Source organism: Spermophilus citellus, assembly GCF_964194105.1.
Source record: "Spermophilus citellus genome assembly, chromosome: 2".
Lineage (NCBI taxonomy): Eukaryota > Metazoa > Chordata > Mammalia > Rodentia > Sciuridae > Spermophilus > Spermophilus citellus.
Window position 1 is genome coordinate 7,381,541 of NC_138183.1, and position 23,872 is coordinate 7,405,412.

Consider the following 23,872-nt stretch of genomic DNA (forward strand, 5'->3'; position numbering starts at 1 on the left):
GTGGTAGAGCACTTGCCTAGCACATGTGAGGCACCCTTGTTTAATCCCTAGCACTACAAAACAACATCAAAATCATGCATAGGATAAAATACAATAGTAAATGAACCAGGGCAATTGCTTCTTTTGGGGTGACAGGAAGGCAGTGATAGGAACAAGCTAATGGGCAAATTCCAGAAAGCAGGGGCTGGCTGCACAGGTGAATTTGACTTGGAATGGTGCATCAAGCAATATGCTTGGGATGTACAGGCTCCCCTGTAGTTTTCAACAAAAACTTTTTACATAACAGTAACCAGTCTGAATAGAAGAATTACAGGTGATTGTTTATTTTTCTATGTCCTCAAATTCAATCATGGGGCAAAGAAAAATCCTAGATCTCCATTCTCCCAAAGACAATATCTGGGGGGTAGAGCTCAGTGGCGGAGCATGTGGTAAGCATGGACAGCCCTCTGGGTTGGATCCTTAGCACCAAAAAAAAAAAAAAATTCAAACAAGAATCCCACACACAGAGAGAAATTTCTAGTCTCCATCTCCAGCTCTACCCTCAAACTTCTACCTCCTGGAATCGTTTTTTCCTTTTATTCATAATGAAAAAGGTCAGGTAAGGGCTTCCCGGGAACTCATGCAGCCACCGGGGAGTGGAAAAGGGCAGATCCAAAAGGGAAAGCAGGAAAGACAGTCACTGTTTGAGCTTGGACAAGTCACCTTTCTGGACTCTCCAATTCTAGGATTCTGTGGCCACAGAACTGGAGTCATCATTGAGCTTTCCAGAGGGGGCCATCATTCCTAGCAAACCATGTCGACAGGAAGTCAATTTTCTCAGGCAGCAACATCTTTTTAATGAATACTTTTAAAACTACCAAGTCTTTTCATTTTTTTAAAAGGCATTTTTGCTGGGCATGGTAGAACACGCCTGTGATCCCAGTAACTCAAAAGGCTGAGGTACGAGGATCACAGGTTCAAGGCCAGCCTCAGCAACTCAGTAAGGTCCTAAGCAACTTAGGGAGACCTTGTCTCAAAATAAAAAATAAAAATAAAAAGGGCTGGGGATGTGGCTTAGTGGTTAAGCATCCCTGGGTTCAATCCCCAGTATCAGATAAGTAAATAAATAAATGGCATATTTATTTATTTATTTATCTGTTTAGTTATTTCAGTGCTGGAGTGAACCCAGGCCCTCAAGCACACCGGGCAAGCTCCCCTCCAAAGAGCCACATCCCCGATCCCTAAAAAGGCATTTTTAATTATAAAATACATTATATTTATTGTAAATAAATTTAAGTAGGCCACAAAAAAATAAAAGAGCAAACTCCTGGGTCCAATCCCCAACGCCAAAAATAAAGTATAATAGTAGAGCCTGCCACGGATCAGAAGTAATTACTGCTTACTGATTTTCTTGCTGTCCATAAAACTCATACATACACAGAGATAACCTTTTTCTGTACAAATAGGGCCAAACTCTTCATGTTGTATATCTCTGTGCTTCATTATCATGTACAAACATCAATCTCAATATCTTTGTATGGCTGTGTGGTATTTCCCGGTATCATAATTTAACCAAAACCCCCAATATACATTTAGGTTGCTTCCAATTTTTCTGTAACTATTAAGTCATAAGCAATTTCTAAAAAGGACCTCAGTACTTTTCTGTGCTTTTTAAGGAAAAAATCCTAGATAAGAAACTACAGGGGCTGGGGATGTGGCTCAAGCGGTAGCGCGCTCGCCTGGCATGCGTGCGGCCTGGGCTCGATCCTCAGCACCACATACCAACAAAGATGTTGTGTCCGCCGAGAACTAGAAAATAAATATTTAAAAAAAAAAAGAAGAAACTACAGATTGATGGTATCCAACTACATAAAATATCTGCAGAATAGTCACATCAGTTTCACAAGCTCATTGAAAATGTCTGAAAAGATTCTTGATATCCCACATGCTTGATGATACAGTATATTTATAATCTTTTAAACATTTTTTCATTCAGTAAAAATGATAGCACATTGTCTATTTTTCTTTTAAAATAAATACTATTTTCAATTTAAATTCCAATGATTTTTAGTGAGGTATGAATAGTTCAAAAAGTCAGAGAGCATTTTAATTCCAACTGTTTGTTTTTTGGTGGTGGAGTGCTGGGAGTTGAACCCAGGGCTCAAACATGCTAAGTATGAGCTCTACCATGGAGCTAAATCCCAGCACCAAATTTCAATCTTTCATATACTGGTCAGAACAATTTCCATTTATTCCTGACACTACTCCAGTTCCTTTTGTCTTTTAGGGATAAACTGGTAAAATAAGAGAGTCAAAACTATGATGTATATGACTATGAACATCAGAATATAACTTTGGTTTTAGATTTCTAATTGTAAAAGTAACAAATTAGCTGGGAATGTAACTCAGAGGTACTGTGCTCCCCTAGCATGTACAGGGCCCTGGGTTCAATTTCCAGCACTGCCAAAAAAAAATTTTTTTAAAGTAGCCTAGGGGCTGGGGATGTGGCTCAAGTGGTAGTGCGCTCGCCTAGTATGTGTGAGGCCCGGGTTCGATCCTCAGCACCACATACAAAGATGTTGTGTCCACCAAAAACTAAAAAAAATAAATAAATATTAAAATTATCTCTCTCTAAAAAAAAAAAAAAAAAAAGTAGCCTGGTGTGGTGGTGGCCAGTGCCTGTAATCCCAGTGTTGTGGGAGACTAAGGCAGGAGGATCCAGAGTTCAAAGTCAGCCTCAGCAACTTAGTGAGATCCTAAGCAATTTAGCAAAATCCTGTTTCTAAATAAAGTATAATAATAGGCTGGGGATATGGTTCAATGACAAAGTGCTCCTGGGTTTAATCCTCAGCACAAACAAAAATAAAAATGAAAAAAAGATTTCTCATTTTAAAAGTAACAAATTAGTTGGGGATATAGCTTAGAGGCAGAGCATTGTCTAGCATACACAAGGCCCTAGGTTAAATTTCCAGTACTGGAAAAAAAAAAAAAAGTAGCCTGGTGTGGTGGTGGTCAAATGTAATCCCAGCAGCTCCGGCTGGGGATGTGGCTCAAGCGGTAGCGCGCCCGTCTGGCATGCGTGCGGCCCGGGTTCGATCCTCAGCACCACATACAAACAAAGATGTTGTGTCTGCTGAAAACTAAGAAATAAAATATTAAAAAATTCTCTCTCTCTCTCTCTCTCTCTCTCTCTCTCTCTCTCTCTCTTTAAAAAAAAAAAAAAAATCCCAGCAGCTCAGGAAGCTAAGGCAAGAGGATCACAAGTTCAAAGCCAGCCTCAGCAATGGTGAGGCACTAAGCAACTAAGACCCTGTCTCTAAATAAAATACAAAATAGGGCTAGGGATGTGGCTCAGTGGTCGAGTGTCCATGAGTTCAATCTCTAATACTAAAAAAATTTAAAAAAAAAAAGACCTGTCTCAAAATATAAAATAAAAAGCACCACTGAGCTCAATCCTCAGTACCAAAAAAAAAAAGAAAAAAAAAAAGTAACAAACTGTAGGAAAAAGAATGAACTTCAAATAAATCAAGCATCATCAAAGCTGTCCTAAGGCCTTTATTTGTCCCAATGAGATCTTTGTTCAAAACATGGCCAAAAGGCTCTTAGCCCTGTCTTATGATTGAATCTTTTCATTGCAATTGATGAGAAAGTAAGACTAAAGAAATACATCTGCCCCATTTGTAGCTGTAACCCTACTGTCCAGCAATACATTGGACTCTCAATAAATACATGCTGAATCATTACATGGATAGAAAATGGATGGATGGGTTGGTTGATTGGTGGGTCAGTCAATATAGATGGTAGATAGTGGGTGGTAGGCAGATGAATGGATGGATGGATGGATGGATGGATGGAAGGAAGGATGAACAGATGGATAGGTGGACAGGTGGGTGGGGTGAAAGATAAGCAAAACATGTTAAGATGTGACAAAAAAAAAAGACACTAGTTCCCTTAATCACTATTACTAAAGAAAATTAATTATTCCATAGAAAACTGTTCCAAAAGTGGTTTTGAAAAAGCAGCATCTATGGGTTACCCATATGACAATGTGTTGGAATATGCTGGGGTGTGTGTGTGTGTGTGTGTGTGTATGTGTGTATAGTTTTACATATTGCTCCAGGTGCAGTAAGAGATATATGGGGGAAACATATACATAGCTTCTCCTTCTAGCCTCTAGAAGGAGTCCTAATCTTTCTTATTTTCTCTGGAATAAATCAGTTCTCTCTTAACATCAGTTTCTTCATTCCTAGCATAGGACAGCAGAACCTACCACATAGCAGTACTGTAAGGAATTGAGAAGAGCCACATACTTTCAGGATTTAGCAAGGGCCTATTAGGATGTCTCCGGCAGCTACAGGCAACCCTGAGTCACACCGACTTTGAGGCCTGCTAGAATCTGACCAGTCCGAGAAGAAAAGCCTGAACAAGAATGAGCCTACCTCCCACTTGCATCCCACATGGCGGGCAGATGATTTTCCAGGGGGCATCCAAGGTACCTTGGTTTTCACCCGGACACTCCGCCGCACATTCACGGTGTCCCCTTTCATTCCGCGCTTATGAGATTTCTGTTGAAAGGTACAAACCCACGGTCAGCTCCATGCCCAGCTGGCCACAGTGTCACTCTGGTGGCATCCACCTCCAACTCTGCAGGGGTGCCTCTCCTGACTAAAGTTACTGCTGCTGTTGCTAGATAACAGGCGCCTACCTTCTAACCAGGCAAGTGACTTCTGGAATAGAGTATGTATCTTCCAACCTCTGGAGTCAGAAGCGCACGAGGAGGCTGGGCCGGGAGGTATCACCCTGATCCACAGCTGTTACCTCGCCCGCTGGCATGCTCCTACCTGGGTGCTGGTCGCTGGAGGTTTCGGGAGTTTTTTTATGTGGACATGGACAGGGGTGTTTTCATCCACGTGAACATGTAAGGGGGGAGTTGAAGAGCGGTCCTTCATGGTTCGCTTCTGGCAGGCGGGGGAGAGCAACACAAAAAAGGTTGATCTGTGGACGAGTAAACTGGGCATAAAAACAGAGCTCATAGTCTCTGGGGAGAAAGCCTAGCCACCAAGCGAGCAGGACAGCAATAACTACTAGCATGCAGGCAGGAACCAAGGCACTGAGTATCATTCGGCAGGCATCCGAAGAGATCCCAGCTGAAGACCACCGGGAAGACCCAGGTTCACACAAGAGAGGGGGTCTGTGAGACCAACCAGCTCTATAAGAGAGCCCAGATGCAGACTCTAAGTCCCCAGAGTTGAACTGCCTTCTAAGCCTGCCGGAATGCAAAGCTCCTCCTTGGATTTGGTGTAGCTCAGCCAGAAAGCAGGTGGATCCTTGTAGAGTGCATGCAGATTAGCATGGGAAATGCACAACATGGTTAGGATGCAGAATAGGACAGCAGGCAGACAAAGACTGTTAAAATATAAAGCCAGCAGAAATGCCAAGGATGAGAAGGTTTTCTAAAGAAACCATGAGCAGGGAAGAACCCCAGCTACAAACCTGTGCCTACTGCCAGATCCTATCCCCTGCCCTTAATCTTTTTAAAATTTTCTCCTAGGTGATGGGGATATAGCTTAGTGGCAGAGCACCTGCCTCGCATATGCAAGGCCCTGGGTTCAATCCCCAGCAAAGCAAATACATAAACCAAATAAAATTTTTTATACATTTATTTTTCCTTTCCTTTTATCAAATAGCTGTCCTAAGATTTTGGAATTTGCCTGGAAGGACAATGTTAAGATGACCCCCTCACAATTGGCAGCCTATTACAGGAAAAAAAATAGTAAGAAATCAGCAGGGTATGCGCAACAGCACTATGCAGAACATTCAGACCAGCAGGGTTCGGAGTTCCTAGGAAAGGTATGCAGAAGCATTTCTGGCTGGGTCACAGACCAGAGAGGGCTGCTCATGTGCACGTCACCTACCGTCACAGTTACACTTGGTGCGCCACAAGGTGTTCTCAAGACCTTTTTCTGCGTGAGACTCGTTACTCCGTTCTTTCCACACGATGGAAACCTGCACCCGGGCATAAAAACCAGATTATAAGCAGAAAACTAGGTCTTTCTTATTTCTTAGATCTCTGAAGACTATACACTGCATGTGATGACTAATGAGTTCAAAGCCAGGAGAGCCAATCTAGAATCCCTCGGCTCCCTGAAAATGAGCACCAGACACGCATGGTGCGCCCAGCAGTAGGATGGAAACAGGGCAAAGGACATTTGTATAGCTGGCCTTTTATAACCTGCCATTGCGTCACATGTATTGTGACCTTTTGCTGAGGAGCTTAGCTGTCTGTCATCCTGTTAGGAGACAAAAAGTAGGCAGCATCTGAGAGCAGCAAAAGTGCCACTTTGGGCAAGTGTGACAATGTCCAGAATAGTGCCTGGATCTGAGGTAGTGCCTGGAGCTGAGGTAGTTCTGGAGAAATACTCAGTGAATGAATAACATAAAGAGAACAGAGACAGGGCTGGGGTTGTTGTGGTAGAGCGCTTGCCTAGCATGCATGAGGCACTGGGTTCAATCCCCAACACCACATTTAAAAAAAAAAAAAAACCTAAATAAACAAAGAGAACAGAGCCAGATCAGCTGGGAAGGCTGAGGAAGGATTGTGAGTTCAAAGCCAATCTCAGCAACTTAGCAAGGCCATGAGCAATTCAGGGCTGTCTCTAAATAAAATATAAAAAAGGGCTGGGGACGTGGCTCAGTAGGTATGCACCTCTGGATGCCAAAAAAGAAAGAGAAAGAGATAGAGAGGGAGAGAAAGAGAGAGAGGAAATAGAACTTTCAACTGAGGAACAAAGTCACTGTGAATCAAACTCAAATTAAGGCTCAGATATTCAACTTTCTGATACACATATAGCCCAGCACCAGATTTGCAAAGACAAAAAAAATTTAATCTATCCAAAATCTGCCAGTACATGTAATTCCAGGATGAGAGGGGTCTTGGAATAATCATTTGATCCATCCTATTGTCTCCTGACATCCCCCACAAGTTATTGGGGGAAATAATGCAACAGAAAAATAATCAAGCACTTCAGCATGCATTTTATGGTATTTGTATATCACACCTTGGGTTAAAAAATGGAAAAAAATATTTATTGAGTCCTACTAATCATTTAGCCAAGGAACACCAAATCTGGGAAGACAGCCCCTCCCCCATTACATTTCTATCCACTTAAAAACCAATAGTTTGGGGAAAAACCATCAAGCCATCATGAACTTGCTAAATTATGCATCCTCCTCCAACATCATATTTATTTGCACCAGGCATCCTTTTAAAAACGCTCAGAGCTTAGTACTCTCCACTAAGACAACAAGGGTGATCCTGTGTGCTACCAGGAAGCTGCCACACTTGGGTAAGGGAGAGGGGGAGGCAGAGATGGGATGTTGTGTGTTAATTTCTTTCCTCCTCCCCTTAAAAATTATTTTTAAGTGTTTTAGTACAGAATCTTAGTACACAGAACAGGGAAGCTGAAAAAAAGAAGCTCCCAGCAAGCCTGCCAGGGGACCCCTGACCACCTTTCCCTGCCCTGTGGCAGAGGTGCCCCCCACATTGGCAGTACCTTGGGGAGCCGCCTGAGGATGAGGCAGACATGGCTAGGCATCAAAGCCGCAAAGGTGGGCAATTGGGTCAGCAGGCTCTGCTCAGGGGAACCCAGAGGGGCTTGTCAATGAGAATCTCAGGGGCCCGGCATCAAACGTCCTCTCTGAGGGGAGGAGGGTGGAAGCTTGGGGGGTGGCAGTTGGATGAAAACTTGGGAGGCGCTCCTCTACTGTCCAAGTCGCACAGCAACTGTCCTGCCAAAGTGGGAGGAGATAGGAGAGGCTGAGCAACCTGCAGGGCACCAGGTGGGCAGCCGGTAGGCAGGTGAGGTGAGCTCAGTTCCCCGGGTAGGGTCAAGGGAGGGTGGAGCTGCGAGGGAAAGGATCACCACGCCCAGGCCCCACCCGGGAGGGAGGGTGGGTGACTACCAGGGGGAAAACCTGAGGGCTGGCTGGCATGCGAGGAGGGCCGGTGAGAACCGCTAGGCCCCAAGTGGGCCCCCAAGGGGCGGGAACCCTGCTGGGAGCTGGAGGGATATTCGGGGCGGGGCCGGAGCAACTGTTTCCTAGGAGAAGGGGCGTTCCCGGCAGAACAGATACCCGGGAGGACCAATAGTATTTGAAGGAGGGAAGCGCGGAGGCTGAGGGGCAAGGGGCGCTCGGCCGCGAGGGGGCACCCGGACTGCTGGGGACTGCGCTCCCAGGCGCAGCAGAAGCCGAGTTAGAGAAGGCTAGACGCCAGGCTGTGCAGGCAGCGGGCGGGACGCCGGGCGACGCCCCTGGGCGGCCCGGAGGCGATGTCAGGGGACTGCGCTGCCCACTCGTAACTGCTGTGCCGAGGCCCGCAGGGAGGATGAGGCGACCGGCCGATGCCCGTCGACCGGCAAGAAAGCGAGGGGTCAGCCTCCGACGTGGATAGAAGGGACGGCCACCCACCAGTGGGCAGGAGGGAACCGGTTTCTGCCCATAGAGAAAAGGGCGAAGCCCTGCCCGAGGGCAGCAGAGGAAGGGGCAGAGCCCCGCCGACGGCCGGGAGAGGAGCGAGGCGGCCGGCCCGCCCGTTAGCGGGAGGAGAAGCCCCGCGCCGGGGGGCGGGGCGGGGCTGGGTTCTGACAGAGGGGACGAGCGCGCCACAGGCCCGGATCCGGCGCGACCCGGCGGGGAACCGCAGGACCCGCCGGGGCGGACGCGCCGGCGGACGCGCTGGGGGCGGGAGCGGGCGACTTGCCGCGGGGACGCCCGGAGCGCCCTGTCCCGCCTGCCGGCGGCCTCTCACCAGGAGCGACACGGCTGCGCCCAGAAACGCCTCCTTATGAAGTCGTTGAAGTCGGTGGCCAGGGACGTGCCATGGAGACGCCGCGGCGGAAGCAGTCCGGCTCCGGCGGCGGCTCCTCCCCGCTTCCGCCTCCTTTTCCGACACCCGGTCGGCAGCTCGCCCATTGGCCAGTTCAAACCCCCCCCGGAGCCTCTTGGGTTTCGCCATTTAGACCCAGCCCCTGGCGTCACAGAGATGCTCCGCCCACTTCCGGGCCACGCGTCCAGTCGCCAGGGAGACGCGCGACGCCTCCAGCGGGCCTGCCGGGTCTTGCCCAGCGGTTTAGAGACCCACTGTCCACTCCGCCATTTTCCCTGCCTCGGGTCCTCCTGCTTCCCAGAACTCAAACGTCCAAGCCCCACCGCGCTCCCTGGAATTCACACTAGGAAACCAGGCCCAAAGTGGTCACAGAACAAGTTAGTCGCCCGGGCTGCATACTGCTTCTGGAAATCCAGTACTGCCCAGTCCACAGTGTGAACTTGTCCAGAGTGTGCATAGCTGCTCACACTCTGCCCACATAGGAGAAAGGGTCGGAATGCCCCTTGTCCCTTGCCCTCCTGCACACTGTAGGCCGCTCTCTGTACAGACCTATTCTGATGAGGTTTTTGGTGGGTCGCCATCTTCTCAACTCCGCTTCACTGTCAGCCAGCCAATCCTGGGGCGCTGTCACGTGGCTCACAGTGCCGCCCTGGATTCTGGGAGACTTTCACAACCTCAGGGTCACTTGGCCTCCTTAGTTCAACGACCTTCCCCGGCCCTTTGGCCGTGGAACCCTAGCGTCATACCACTATTCCACCTGAAATCTTAAATTCCAGCATACCTCTCTTCCATGCATAACCTGATTTTCTGCCTTCAGGAACTTCACCATCTACCATACAGTATTTGTTCTTCAATGCCAGGGAGCCCTCACTTCCTCCACCCACTCATTTTTCCCACGTTTAACAATGGCTCTACAATCCCTCTTGGTAACCCAATCACAAGAGGTTCTGCAAAGATCAAATCCACCAGTCATTGCCTCCACCCTCAATTGACACACAGGCCACCATCAAGCAATTGCTCTATTTGTCCCTAGACCCCTCCCAACAATGGGTTTTTCAAATCTTTTCCTCTTCCCCATCTCATACTCAAAATCTTTTTTAGGCGGGGGTGGGGAGAAGTGGGGGAGGGGACGGGGGAGTACTGGGATTGAATTCAGGGCCACATCCCCAGCCCTATTTTGTATTCTATTAGAACAAGATCTCACTGAGTTGTTTAGCGCCTCATTAAATTGCTGAGGCTGGCTTTGAACTCTTATCCTCCTGACTCCTGAGCCACTGGGATTATAGGTGTGCACCACCATCCCGCTTGGCTCAAGATCTCGTTTTTCATAGAGAAAAAAAGTCATCAAGTGGAATTCCCTTAACCTCCCTATCCTTTCTCTATTCTCCCACCCTTAATTCTCCATTCAGGGGTAGAAATATACTTCTTGCTACCTAAGATAAACTTCCTGCTTCAAGGCCTAGAACAAACATTTCTGTAAATATGTCCCTTTTGCCATCCCTAAGACAGAATTGATCAATTCTCAGTGTCCCCACATTCATTGAACTCATTAAATCTGTGCTATGTGCCAAGCCCATTGTAAGGGGCATTTAAGTCTGATCAGTCTCCGATATTAGCCCATGCTCTGATATTGTAGTATAACCAGAAAAAAATGATTAAAGCTTTCCCCTCCCCACCTCCAAAGCGATTAGGCATATGTGGTTTCATCCTCTCAGCACCACCATCTAATAAGAATCTTGCCCTGCTGAATACGGTGGCACATGCTTATAATCCCAGGCATTGGGTAGACTGAGGCAGGAGGATCATGGCAAGGATCACTTAGCAAGGTCCTCAGCAGCTCAAGATCCTGTCTCAAAATTATAAAGAAATAGGGTTGGGGTTATGACTCAGTGGTAGTGCCCCTGGGATCAATCCCTGGTACCAAAACCCAAAAAATTCTGTCCCACCAGTGCATTTCTTTGGGATTTTGTGATCAAGAGTCACCCCACTCCCAACCCACACACTCTACAAGTACACAAACTGAGTGAGAGGAAGGAGGAAGAGGGAAATACTCAGAAGGTGGGATCAGGGAAGTTTGGGGGGAGTTGTGCTGAAGACAGGGGCTCAGGGTATGAAGATCATGGGATGGGGAAGAAAAGGGAAATTTTTAAAAACTAGAGCTGTGGTCTGGATATCTGTCCCTTTTGTACTGTTTTAAAAATGCAAGTAGTGTGGCTGGGCTTGTGGTTTAGTTGGTAGAGTGATTGCCTAGCAGGTGTGAGGCGCTGGTTCAATTCTCAGCACCACATATAAGTAAATAAATAAAGGTAAATCAACAACTAAAAAAATTTTTTAATGCAAGCAGCAAAAAAAAAAAAAATGCAAGTAGCTGGGCAACATTGTGATCCCACCTGTAATCCCAGTGACTCTGGAGGTTAAGTCAGAGGGATTGCAAATTTGAGGACAGCCTTGGAAAATTAATGAGACCCTGTCTCAAAATTTTTTAAAAAAGGGGGGGAGCTAGGGATATAGCTCATTGGTAAAGCGCCCCTGAGTTCAATCCCCAGTACCCAAAGAAAAGAAAAAGAAAAAGACATGAAAGTAAAAATCTTGAGTTCTTTTGCTATTGCTTTGGATTGCTAGACCATGTTTTCTGAATGCAAACCACTCTTAGTCAGCGGGTGGTGGTTTTCAAAGCATTGTTGTGATCTTGCAGTTATTATAATAGAAATGTATACATGTCCAAGGAAAAGAAGGTACCAGCCAGGTGAGGCTACTGTGCTTGAACTGTAACAGTGGTCAGCTTTATGCTTTGAATATAACCTTTCCTCCTCTGCCACTACAACTTATTCTTAAAATGGACAAGATTCTTTTTCTTCCTCTCCCCTGCTCCTCCCTAATCTCTCCAGCTCCCTAGTCTCAGGGGAAACAAGGTTACCTTTCTTCCCCATTTTAGGCAGATTTATCTGCCCCTGAGCACACTTCCACTTTAGGAACAAAGTAATCCAGACTTTGGGAATGGTACCTGAAGATCTCAGAAGTGACTATATCCCAAATTAATAAGTGAATTACAACTCCAACAGAGAACAGATGGAACACTGTGGAACACACCTTTGAATCACCTCTTTAAAAGCTCCCTGTTCCTGCTGATGGGCAGAATCACAGCCTGTGGGATAGGAACCCCCTGTGGTTCTCCTTTGCTAGCAAAGCAATAAACCTTCTTTTTCCTTTTTTCTCAAAATTGTGTCCTCAGCACTGGGGACAAGGCCCAAGCTTTTGGCAACACTACTGTTGCAACTACTTGGAAGCCTGAGGCAGGAGGATGGCTATGAGCCCAGGAGTTAAGACTGGTTAACATAGATGTCCATCTCAAAAAAGGGGTGGGGGTAGCTGGAAGTATAGCTCAATGGTAGAGTGCCTGCCTAGCATGCTTAAGGCTCTGCCTTCCATCTCCAGCACTCCTTTAAAAAAAAGAAGGTCCCAAACTGGGTGGGATGGCACAGGCCTATAATCCTAGCAACTCAGGAATTCAAAGCCAGTCTTGGAATTTAAGGAGGTGCTAAGCAACTCAGTGAGACCCTGTCTCTAAATAAAATACAAAATAGGACTGGTGCCGGGGGCCAGCCCCGGCGGGGTCCAGGGAGTCCCGAAGGAGGAGTGGCGTTGGCGAAATGATGAGACAGGAGTCGTTCCCTTTGAGCAATCTTCAGAGAGAGAGCTAAAGCTGCTTTTCTCTGGGTTCCCTTTTTATTACAATTTTTCTCATCATTATAGATTCACAATACGTCATTGATTATATAACTTAAAACTTTGCCAAGACATGACATTTCCTTAACCATGATTGAGAGCACACCGATCTACATTCTTCCAGGATATGACCCCCAGCCATACAATCATCAAAGTACAGATTCATCAATAAAACATGTCACCAATTTACATCCTTCAGATTTTCCCAAGATTTACTATTTTTCCCAAGATGTTATTTCCTTATTAACTAATGTCAAACTACGTAACCAGACTCTAAGTCTCCTAATTAATCATTAACCTAAAGTACACCTGCACTTTATTTTTAATCTAAAATTCCCATCTAAAAAAGTCCCTTTAAATCTTATATTTAAAATGTCCTAAAGTTTATGAATCATCCTTAAAGCATATCAGAAACCTATATAACTAAAGACTTAATAATTTCTAAACTTAAGAATCTAAATAATATTTTTAACATTATTCTAAAACTGTGTCTTATAAAGCTATTTTAATTAATTTCTAAATTTATTTTCATAAAACTGGTTGAGCTGCTTTCTCAGAGAGTTTCTTTTGTTTCTCAGTCAAGGTACACTAGTTCTCAAAGAATTTGTTTCTCAGTCAAGGTACGCTAGTTCTCAAAGAGTTTGTTTCTCAGTCAAGGTGTACTAGTTTTCAAAGAGTTTGTTTTTCAGAGGATGATTGTTGTCTGTTATTAGGTTTGTCCACAATGTACTAAGATAGAAGAATAGCCTTTTATTTTGTCCTTGATATGCTGAGGGGTGGGTAGCAGAACAGCTTCCAAGGCATGAACTACCTGTTCTGTTCTAGCCATCTGAAATTTAATTGTTTGGCATTTAACATACTCATGCCTCCTGTGAGAAACATAAGCATGAAAATGCAAAGTCCCAATTACATAAAAAAGGGTCTCATGGTTTCGGTTACCCACCAACCAGTGTGGCTTTGCCAGCATTCATCCTCACTGTGACCCTGTCAAGACAGTGGGAGAGCGGCTTTGCCAACACTTTTTCTCACTGTGACCCTGTCAAGACAGTGAGTGGGGGATCGCCTTCACCAGACTGGGTGGTTGAGTGCCCCTGAGTTCAATCCCTGGTACCACCCCCCTAAAAAAGGAAGACTCCCAATATGCCTGGAGGCAGGAGGTGGTTCCCAGAGGTTAAGTGTTAGAAAAGCTGAGTCCATGACAGATGGCAGTAGAAGTTTGCCAGACAGACAAGCAAATGAGGGAACTCTAAACAGTAATAGGTGCAAAGATGGAACAAAGAAGGACAAGGGCACACATGGAGAGAAGAGGCCTGGGCCATATCAATACTTAGGAGGTTGCCCTAACTGTGCTGCTGACTGGCCCAGTGTCCTCACTGGACTATGAGTTCTTTGAGGGCTGGGATTATTATTATTTTATATTTTATTTCTTATTTGTAGTTGTACACAATATTTTGTTTATTTTTATGTGGTGCTGAGGATCGAACCCAGGGCCTCGCACATGCCAGGTGAACGCTCTACCAAGGAACTGCAACCCCAGCCCAAGGGCTGGGATTATTTTGCAGTCATTTCTGGAGACAAGAACTCCCTGCCTTCCAAAACCCACCTTTATCCAGAAGCTCATATTGACACATCATTTGGACCAATGAAGAGGTCAGAGTTTGGATCTCTTCTGTGTGGGTGTGTCTGGAAGTGGGCAGGGACTCCTGTGGGGAGGTGGTATTCAAGGGAGTTCACTGGTAGTCCCTGCAGGCTTTACCCTCCTCCTGTCCCAGTCCTCCAGGGAACTGTCAGTCAGAAATGACACCCATAGAAAGTGAGCTCAGAGAAGTCTGAGCTGTCAGGGCTGGAGGGCAGGAGTTAGGGTAGCCCAGGCTGGCTCTGTTCCTCATGTGAAATAAACATCCCTGTCAATGATTCTCTAGCCAGAATCCTAAGGCTTGTTAAAACACAGAGAGAGTACTAGCCCTGATCCTCAAGGTTGCTGATCCAGTAAGTCTAATAAGGGGCCAGAGAATTTGTATTCCTAATAAACTCCTGGCTAGGACCACTAAAGTATTCACCAGGTGATTGCCACCTGCATACCACCCCAAAGTGTGGAGACTACCAGACCATCCTGACCTCTGCATCCCTCACTTTTCGTAGTCCCTAGGGACAGTGACAGGAACTCTTGCTCTGGCTAATATGGATCTCATGGTTACAGAAAAACATCTAGAAATGTAGCCATTCCAGAAAATATAGATAGCCTGAAAAAATTCCTTGCCCAAACACAAAACAGAAAATGCTTTTCTCCTGCCTTTATTTCTTAAGAGTTGTGCCATTCAGAAGGGGCAGAGGCTGAGGATGGCACATGCCTGTGATCCCAGATTCTTGGGAGACTGATGCAGGAGGATCTTAAGTTTAAGGCCAGCTTTACCAACTGAGCAAGGCCCTGTCTCAACATAAAAAGTGAAAAATAAAGAGGATGTAGCTCAGTAGTAAAGTGCTGGGTTCAATCTCTAATACAAAAAAAAAAATTAAACATAAATAAAAGATAAAAGTCAATCTACGAAATTTGCAGCAAGATCAATAAGTAACACTAAATCCTGTATGTTATTTCTCTCTGGAATCTGGTACAAATGTGTAGTTAGGTGCAGTTGGGAATAAAGGGCAGTTGAGTTGGGCAGAACTCATAACCCCCAAATCCCAGCATGCAGGTCTATCTAATCCTGAGGCCTAATTCAAATGACTACTATTTGTAAAAGGATGAAAAACCCTAGCTGCCTGATAATCAATCGTGTTACACACTATTCCAGCACCACTGAAAATGAGACAGAGCTGTGTTGCACACCTATGATCCCAGCGGCTTGGTAGGTTTTTGAGTTCAAAGCCAGCCTCAGCAATTTAGTGAGGCCCTAAATAACTTAGCAAGATCCTGTCTCTAGATAAAATATTTAAAACGGCTAAGGATGTGATTCAGTAGTTAAGCACCCCTGAGTTCAATCCCCAAAAAGAGATAGAGAAACAGAACTACTATTTAGATATGAAAAGATCTCAAAACACATAGCTCTGCTCGCTTCGGCAGCACTATACTAAAATTGGAATGATACAGAGAAGATTAGCATGGCCCCTGTGCAAGGATGACACACAAATTTGTGAAGTATTCCATATTTTTTGAAATTGTAGTTATAAGCAAAAGTTGGTTGCCTAGGGAGCAATAATTGTATATTCAGTTTAACAGAAATAAAAGAATATTTGTCTTAAAATGCAAAAAAAAAAAAAAAAACAAACATAGCTGAGTTGTTTTGCTTTCATTTTTCAGAGTTAGCCTCAGTTGTAGCTCAGTGGAGGAGCATTTGTCTGGCATATGCAAAGCCCTGGATTTGATCCCCAGCATTGGAAAGTGTCGCGTTCCTCACGACTAAAACACTCAGGGTCACTCCAGATGAACTGGGCTGCACGAAATAATCACACAAGAGACAGAGATACCTTTTTCTTTGGGTCCTGTGATGGCTCCTCTGACCTTAAGGGTCCACAGAAAGAGAGAAAGCAAGTGCTGAACCCTTTTATTGAGGAGAAGCCATTCAAATGAGGCAAGGGGTCAAGTTTCAGGGGGTTGAATCTAGCCTCCTGATGTCTGCTATCAGCAGGTTGATTGACATCTAGGAAGGCAACACCCAAAGACTGAGCAAGAGAAGGGGACACACAAAGGGCATTTCCATGGAACATTCTATCCCAAACAGGGAAAAGGGGTAGGATCACAAAGGAACAGGTGAGTGTAGCTCAATTCCATGGGTGACACGCCTGCACCTAAAGACAGGCCCTCAACTTCCTGAGCTGGGACGATGCCCAAGTCACCACGAAATGTAGTGATAGGTCAGAGCCTCTTGCTTCAGGATGGAAGGCACTGGTCATTCAGAGTGGCAAGGTTCAAAACTATAAGTAGACTACATGCATGTGTTCACACACAAACTGTTTTTTTTTTCTTCTATTTGTGGTGTTGGGGATCCAAACCAGGACCTTGTGCATGCCAATCAGACACTCTAACACAGAACCTCATCTCCAGACCCACACAAGTTATTTCTGTGTGAATACATGCATGTAAAAAAAAAAAAAAATCTGGAGGATTATACACTCAACTGTTAAAACTAATGATTTCTGGAAAATGGAATTAGGGGAGATTTTCACTTACAAATTATACATTTCTGTGAAAAAATGTTTTTTTTAATATTTATTTTTTACGTGTAGATGGACACAATACAATGCCTTTATTTTTATGTGGTGCTGAGGGTGGAACCCGGGTCCCACCTGTGCTAGGCGAGCGCTCTACCGCTGAGCCATAATCCCAGTCCCACAATCCCAGCTCCACATGTTCTTAAAAAGGCATATCTTTCTAGGTAGAAAAACATTCAAAGATTAAAAACTTGTTGAAAAAAATAATCCATGATGGATTGGTTGAAAAACAGGGGTTAGGAAACTCAAGTTCCATGTAACTCTCTTTACTGTGTTTGAGCATGAAGGTAAGAGAAAGATGTAGGTATGAATGCAAAGCAAGATTGTAGGTTTTGGATGGAGAGTACAAGGGTGTATTTTATATTACTCTGTGCAGTGCTAGGGATGGAATCTAGGGCTTTGCTCATGCTAGGCAAGTGTACTACCACTGAGCTACTTCCCCAGCCCCAATATCTCAAAAATATTAACACTGATTATTTTATTTTCCTACTTCTATTTTTCTTAGTTTACACAATGAACAGGGACTTCTCTCACTAGTTAGAAATAGCCACAAGTGGGGCTGGGGATGTGGCTCAAGCGGTAGCACACTTGCCTGGCATGCATGCGGCCCGGGTTCGATCCTCAGCACCACATACAAACAAAGATGTTGTGTCCACCGAAAACTAAAAAGAAAATATTTAAAAAATTCTCTCTCTCTCACTCTCTCTTAAAAAAAAAAAATCTTAAAGAAATAACCACAAGTGGGGGCTGGGTTTATGGCTCAGTGGTAGAATGCTCGCCTAGCATGTGCAAGGCACTGGGTTCGATTCTCAGCACCCCTTATAAATAAATGAATAAAATAAAGATCCATCAACATCTTAAAAAAAAAAAAAGAAAATAGCCCTAGGTGAAGAAGGAGGTGTTGGCTCCAGCACTAGGCCCCAGCCTGCAGGACTCTCTGCAGGGAGGTGCCAGAGTCTTCTGGGCTCAGGGTCCAGACTTTTCCTTTGCCCAAGGGCCTGATTACCTATTGTTTCCATACAGGAACAACTCCTCCAGGGCCTTGATGCAATTGTACCAGCACTGCCCCTGGGAATAAGGATCCTGCTACAAAACATCAGGTTTTTTTCTTTCAGATGTCTTGAGAGATTGCAAGTTTGGGGAGGAGCTAGGAGAGAAAATTCTCCCAGGCCCCATCAAGACTTGCTTGTCTTGGATTCTCTGAACTCACTGATCCTGAGCCTCCGAAACTAGAAGAACACTGCATTCAGTGCTGGTACTATGTTCTACAATCAGTGGTTCTCAAAGTGTGGGCCCTGGACCAACAGCATAAGTATCACCAGGGAACTTGTTAGAAATACAAATTTTCTGATTCCAGACCAACTGAATGAGAAACTCTGGAAGTGAGGACCAACAAGCCATCTAACAAGTTTTCTAGGGAATTCAATTTGTGAAACAGTTTCTAGACCATTAGGGAGGGATCTTGGAAGGCAAATCTAGTCATGCTCCTTCTTTTTATAAATATATATATGTTGTGGTAGGACACAATACCTTTATTTTATTTATTTATTTTTATGTGGTGCTGAGATCAAACCCAGGGCCTTGCACCTGCTAGGCAAGCCCTCCATTGCTGAGCCACAACCCCAGCCCATGCTCCTTCTTTTTCATAGAGGGGGAAACTGAGATTCTTGGAATAAAAGGATCTGGCACAGATCAGATATAATTAAGTCATGGATCTGATAATGGAAGCTAGACCATCATTTCCAGAGGGGCTTCTCTTTCTTCTGACACAACTGACCTTCCAAGTCCATCTGGATTTACTCTGTTATTATCTAAAGTGTCACCTGGGGGCTTGCACCCAATGATGGAGCACTCCCTCTGTGCCAGGCACCATGCCCACCTGCAATAGCTCCATGAATCCCCACTATATCCTTAGAGGTTGGTGTGAGTACTCACCTCACTTTACAGAACAGAAAACTGAGGCTAGATAAAGGTCAGGTCACTTGCCTAAGGTCACAGAACAGACAGGGCAAGACAAGATTCAGATCATCTTTCTCTGCCCCCATGATCCATGCTGTGGTTAGCAAAACCACACCAAGCTTTGCAGAAACTGTCCTTTTCCAGGGAGGGCCCTTTCCAGCATCTACAATTTGGTAGAGAAACAAGGAGACAAAATTTCCCTGGCAAAACAGTTAATACCCAAAATCTATTACCATTTACTTATTAGAAAGCCTCTTTACTCTTGGTTGGCACACAGTTGTACTGACTTTGGGGGTAGGAAGAACAGGGCAAATTAGAAGCACTCAGGGGGAAGATGACAGCTCTTAGAGCACATACTGAAAAACAGAATACGTACACAGCAACTAGGTAGTTAAGAAGGAATTGGGCTGAGCACGGTAGCCTATACCTGTAATCCCAGCAACTGGGGAGGTTGAGACAGGAGGACTGCAAGTTTGAGGTCAGCCTGGGAAACTTAGCAAAGACCCTGTTTCAATATTAAAATAAGGGTTGGGGATGTGGTTCAGTGGTAAAGCACTTGCCTAGTATGTGTGAGGCCCTGGGTTGAGTCCCCAGCACTACCAAAAAATAAATTTAAAAAAATAATAAAAAGTCCTGGGAATGCACCTCAGGGGTAGAACACCTCTGGGTTCAAATCTCAGTATTGAAAAAAATTCCATCAAATTAAAATTATATTTTAAGATTTGAACAACTCTTTTTCTTCACTAATTGATAAATTGAAAATTTACAAGTGGATTTTAAATTGAATGTCAACTTCTCCATGTCAGTATTTCAAAATAAGGCTAAAGCACTAATTTGCAGAACATTCATGCGTGGTTAAAGCTGTCAAGATGCAGATGGACATGGTGGCTCACACTTCTAATATCAGCAATCCAAAAGGCTGAGGCAGGAGGATCACAAGTTCAAAGTGAGCCTGAGCAACTTAGCAAGACCCTGTCTCAATTTTGGGATGTTTTTCAGTGGAATGAGCACTTTAAGGTTCAATCCCTAGTACTGAAAAAATAAAAGGACAGGTGAGCTATAAACAGATAGGGCTATCAGGACTTTGGGAAAATGAATCTGTGGAACCATTTGGAGGAGATGGCGCACAGCAGTCTCCTCCTCCATGGACCAGCTTCACTTGGGGTTGCAGGGGCTGCCTTGGGGCTCAGGGGACCAGAACCTTTCCAGCAAGAGGTTCAAGGTCCTCTGTCCAGGATAGGCAGTGGTGATCCCTGCAGGACTGCTTAAGTAGACATCCAGGGTGTGGAATACCACTTTGGCCATGCCAGCTCATCAGTACCACATGCTCACTGCCCACAGGAACATGGATGTGACCTCAGACCCTGTTTCATGCAGGCCAACTCAGGCCCTGAGGATGAGTCTAGTTGCCTGAGGAAAATCCTACCCTCTGCCTGCGATCATCAACAGTTAACTCAGAAATGGGCATGTGTCTCAACTTGGGCCAATGTGGGGAGGTACGCCAGGGTTCTTTCTGGGAGAGCCTCTAGAAGTAAACTTCTTCTTTCCACTGGATGTATTTCTGGTCCAGGATAGAACACTGGGAATGGCAGCAGCCATTTTGCCACCAACCTGAGAATAAGCCAATACATGGGCCCAAAAGATAAAAAAGAAGTGGAGATTAAACCAATCTCAAAAGTTCACTTCACTTATGGACACTTAGTTAGGTTAGACAATACATGTTGCGTTAGACAGCCTTCTATTGCTATAACAAAGTACCTGAGATAATCAACTTAAAAAGCTGGGTTTGTAGCTCAGTGGTAGGGCACTTGTCTGGTATATGCAAGGTCCTAGTTTCCATCCTTAGCATTATCAAGAAAAAAAAAATGGAGAGAATATTTTGACTCAGGGTTTCAGAGGTCTCATTCCACGATCATATTGGTCTTGTTGCTTTGGGTGTGTGGTGAGACAGTTTCTCATGGCAGTAGTGCTTTAGCAAAATTGGTCATCTCATGACCAAACTATGAAAGAGAGAGACAGGAAGGGGCTGGGCTCCCAATATCTTCTTCAAGGGCATGCCCCCAATGACAAGAAAACCTCCCACTAGGCTCCATCTCTTTTTTAAAAATTTTATTTATTTATTTATTTTTAAAGCTTTTTTTTTTTTTTGTATACCTTTATTTTATTCATTTATTTGTATGTGGTGCTGAGGATCAAACCCAGGGTCTCGCATGTACAAGGCGAACATTCTACCACTGAGCCACAACCCCAGCCCCTATTTATTTATTTTTTGGTAGTGAAGATGGAAAGAATGCCATCATTTTATTTATTTATTTTTATGTGGTGCTAAGGATGGAACCCAGTGCTTCACACATGCTAGGCAAGTGTTCTGCCACTGAGCTATAGCCCCAGCCCCTAGGCTTCATCTCTTAAAGGTTCTACCACCTCACAATAGTGCTACAGGGTAGGAAACATGTCTTTAATCTATGGATCTTTGGGGGAAACTTATGCACATGTCCTTATTGGTTAAACCAGTTCAAGTTATGCTTCTTGGTCCTCTGCAGCAGAAATCATCATCACTCATGGCTCTGGGACAATCCCCAGACAACCAAATGATAAAATAACAATAACCATGCATTACTTCCCACTGAAAGGCAGCATGTCCCCATTTTCACATGGGAAAATGAAAGTTCAGAGAAGCTAGGTAACATCCCAAGGTCACACAGGTCACTTTAACCATTAGACTTCCACTCTAGAGTTTAGTTTTGTTTGTGGTGCTGGGGATGAAACTCAGGGCCTTGCTCATGCTAGGTGAGTGCTCTACCACTGAGCTACATCCCAGCCCCAGAATCTATGTTCTTTATCCTGGCAACTTCAGAGAGAGGGAAGAAGCAAAATAACTTTTAAAATGATTAAGGAACTTAGAAAGCTCAGTGGTTTGTGGTCACTTAGTAAAGGGACAGATGGTCCTTATACCTCAGTAGACAAAGAGCACCAGGGTGCTTACAATATTGAGTTTACAAGAGAGTGTGCTACTTACTATTGCAGATATGAGGGAGCAGGTTTTTTTTAGGAAAACCATCATCTAAATAGGTTTTTTATTGGAGATTGAACCCAGGGGCACCACTGAGCTGTATTCCCATCCCTTTTTATTTGAGACAGTCTAAGTTGTTTAGAGCTTCACTAATTTGCTGAGGATGTCCTTGAATTTGCAATCCTCCTGCCTCAATCTCCTAAATCACTGGGATGACAGGCGTGTGCCACCGTATCCAGCTAAATAGGTTTTAAAAGGTTTTCATCCAGGTATGGTAGTGTATTCCTGTAATCCCAGAAGCCAGGGAGGCTGAAACAGGAGGATCACAAATTCAAAGCTAGCCTCAGCAATTTAGTGAAGCCCTAAGTAACTTAGGGAGACCAAGTCTCAAAACATAAAAAGGGCTAGGGATTAAAAATAAAAAAGGTGGCGGGGAAGCTAGGGATGTGGCTTAGTAATTAATTTCCCCTAGTACAAAAAAAGAAAAAAAATTCAAACAGGAGCCAGGCACAGTGGTACATGCCTGGTACTTGGGAGGCTGTTAGGAAGATCCCCAATCCCTCATATGTATGGGATTACATAGTATATGACCTGTCAGATTCATCTTTTTTTTTTGGTTCGAGAATTGAACCCAGGGTTGCTCAACTACTGAGTCACATCCCAAGCCCTTTTTTATACTTTATTTAAGAATCCAAGGTACTCGGGAGGCTGTTAAGAAGATCACAAGTTGAGGTGGCTGGGGTGTGGTGGCTCAGTGGTAGAGCATTTGCCTAGCATGTGTGAGGCACTGGGTTCAATTCTCAGCACTGCACATAAATAAATGAATAAAATAAAGGTTTAAAAAAAAAAAGAAGAGAGAACTGCTACTTGACATCTCCACCTAGATCTCCAATTTAGGCCCCTGAGCTTTTGATCCGTCCCCAACCAGTCCCATCCATGTGCTTTCTCATTTCAGTCAATGGAAATTCCATTCTTCAGTCAAATCCCCAAGGTCACCCTCAGCAGTTCCCTCCTCTTGGAACTCTGTTGCTCTACCCCCTAGCACCTCCATGGCTACCACCTGGTCTGAGGCACCTAGAGTCTCACCTGAATTATTACACCTGCTTCCTCATGGGTCCCCCTGGTTCCACTCTGGACCCACCCACAGTCCCCTCTCAGGACGGCAGCCTGGGTGCTGGGGTGAAACTGTGTCGGACATGCTGATCTAAGTTAGTTAGGTCAGGTGGCTTCTCTTTCCTCAACTCCGGTGGCTCCATCTCAGAGTAAAGCCAACCTGGCATCAAGGCCCTACCTGTTCTGATCTTGGCTCCTCTTCCCATTGTGCTCCAGCCACAATGGCCTCTTCGTTGTCTTTCAGGCTGCAGGACCTTTGCAGACCTGTCCCCTGCCTGCTCTGCCTTCCTTCAGACCTCCACGTGGCTTGCCCGTTCACTTACCTATTCGCTCCTCCTTCTCCTCTGTAGGACCAAGAGCCTCTAATTAATTTCCTTACTGGTTTGTCTGTCCCCCTTGCTGGGAAGTCAGCTCCACGAGGTCTGGGGTGTTTTGTCTGTTTTTGTTTTAAGGTGCTGGGACTGAACCCAGGGCCTTGTGCCAGCAAGTGCTCTACCACAGAGCCGCCCCCCCACCCACCCCCAGTCCATTTTTGAAGTGTCTTTTACTGCTACAACCCCCAGTGCCTGGTCCTGGCTCACTGAATGAAGGGAACACCAAAAGAAGGGACTTGCCCAAAGTCATAGCCATTCAAAATTAATGACTTTCCTTTTGGGAAGAAATAAAGCACCAAGCCCCCAGCTCTGGCCTAAAGCCCTTCTCACAGTCATGCCAAGTCCTTGATCCCCACCACAGGACAGAGCCCAGGGACAGTCCAACCATAGAGGTGTCCGCTAGACTTTGCCAGGACAGGGGTGCTCACACCACCCAGTGAGTCCGCCATGGAAAGAGGTAAGGAAGGGGCTTCTCTGAAGACACCAGGACGTTGATCCTGTCCTGGTAGAGGCCAAGGCAGCTAGCCACCGAAGGCAAAGGGACTTCTCCCTCCTGCTCTGACTCAACTGCACTCATGGGAGACAGGCCCAGGCCCAGCCCTATGCTTATGC

At 45.2% G+C, this 23,872-nt stretch overlaps 1 protein-coding gene across 11 annotated transcripts in view; it reads right to left on the reverse strand.

Moving 5' to 3' along the window:
- Positions 1-8,967, reverse strand: part of ODF2 (outer dense fiber of sperm tails 2) — a 43,452-nt gene extending 34,485 nt beyond the window's left edge. For 4 of the 11 annotated variants that reach the window (XM_081281589.1, XM_081281586.1, XM_081281595.1 and 1 more), the window contains exons 1-4: positions 8,789-8,967; positions 5,895-5,985; positions 4,821-4,937; positions 4,419-4,544 (exon numbers count right to left, since the gene is read on the reverse strand). In XM_081281589.1, the coding sequence (XP_081137715.1) occupies positions 4,419-4,544; positions 4,821-4,937; positions 5,895-5,985; positions 8,789-8,952 (498 nt within the window). In that variant the 5' untranslated portion in view covers positions 8,953-8,967. Of the gene's footprint in view, positions 1-4,418; positions 4,545-4,684; positions 5,018-5,233; positions 5,307-5,858; positions 5,988-7,532; positions 7,768-8,788 lie in introns of those variants that run through there. The other 7 variants (XM_081281587.1, XM_081281591.1, XM_081281588.1 and 4 more) reach the window with 7 other exon arrangements.
- Positions 8,968-23,872: the final 14,905 nt, after the last annotated feature.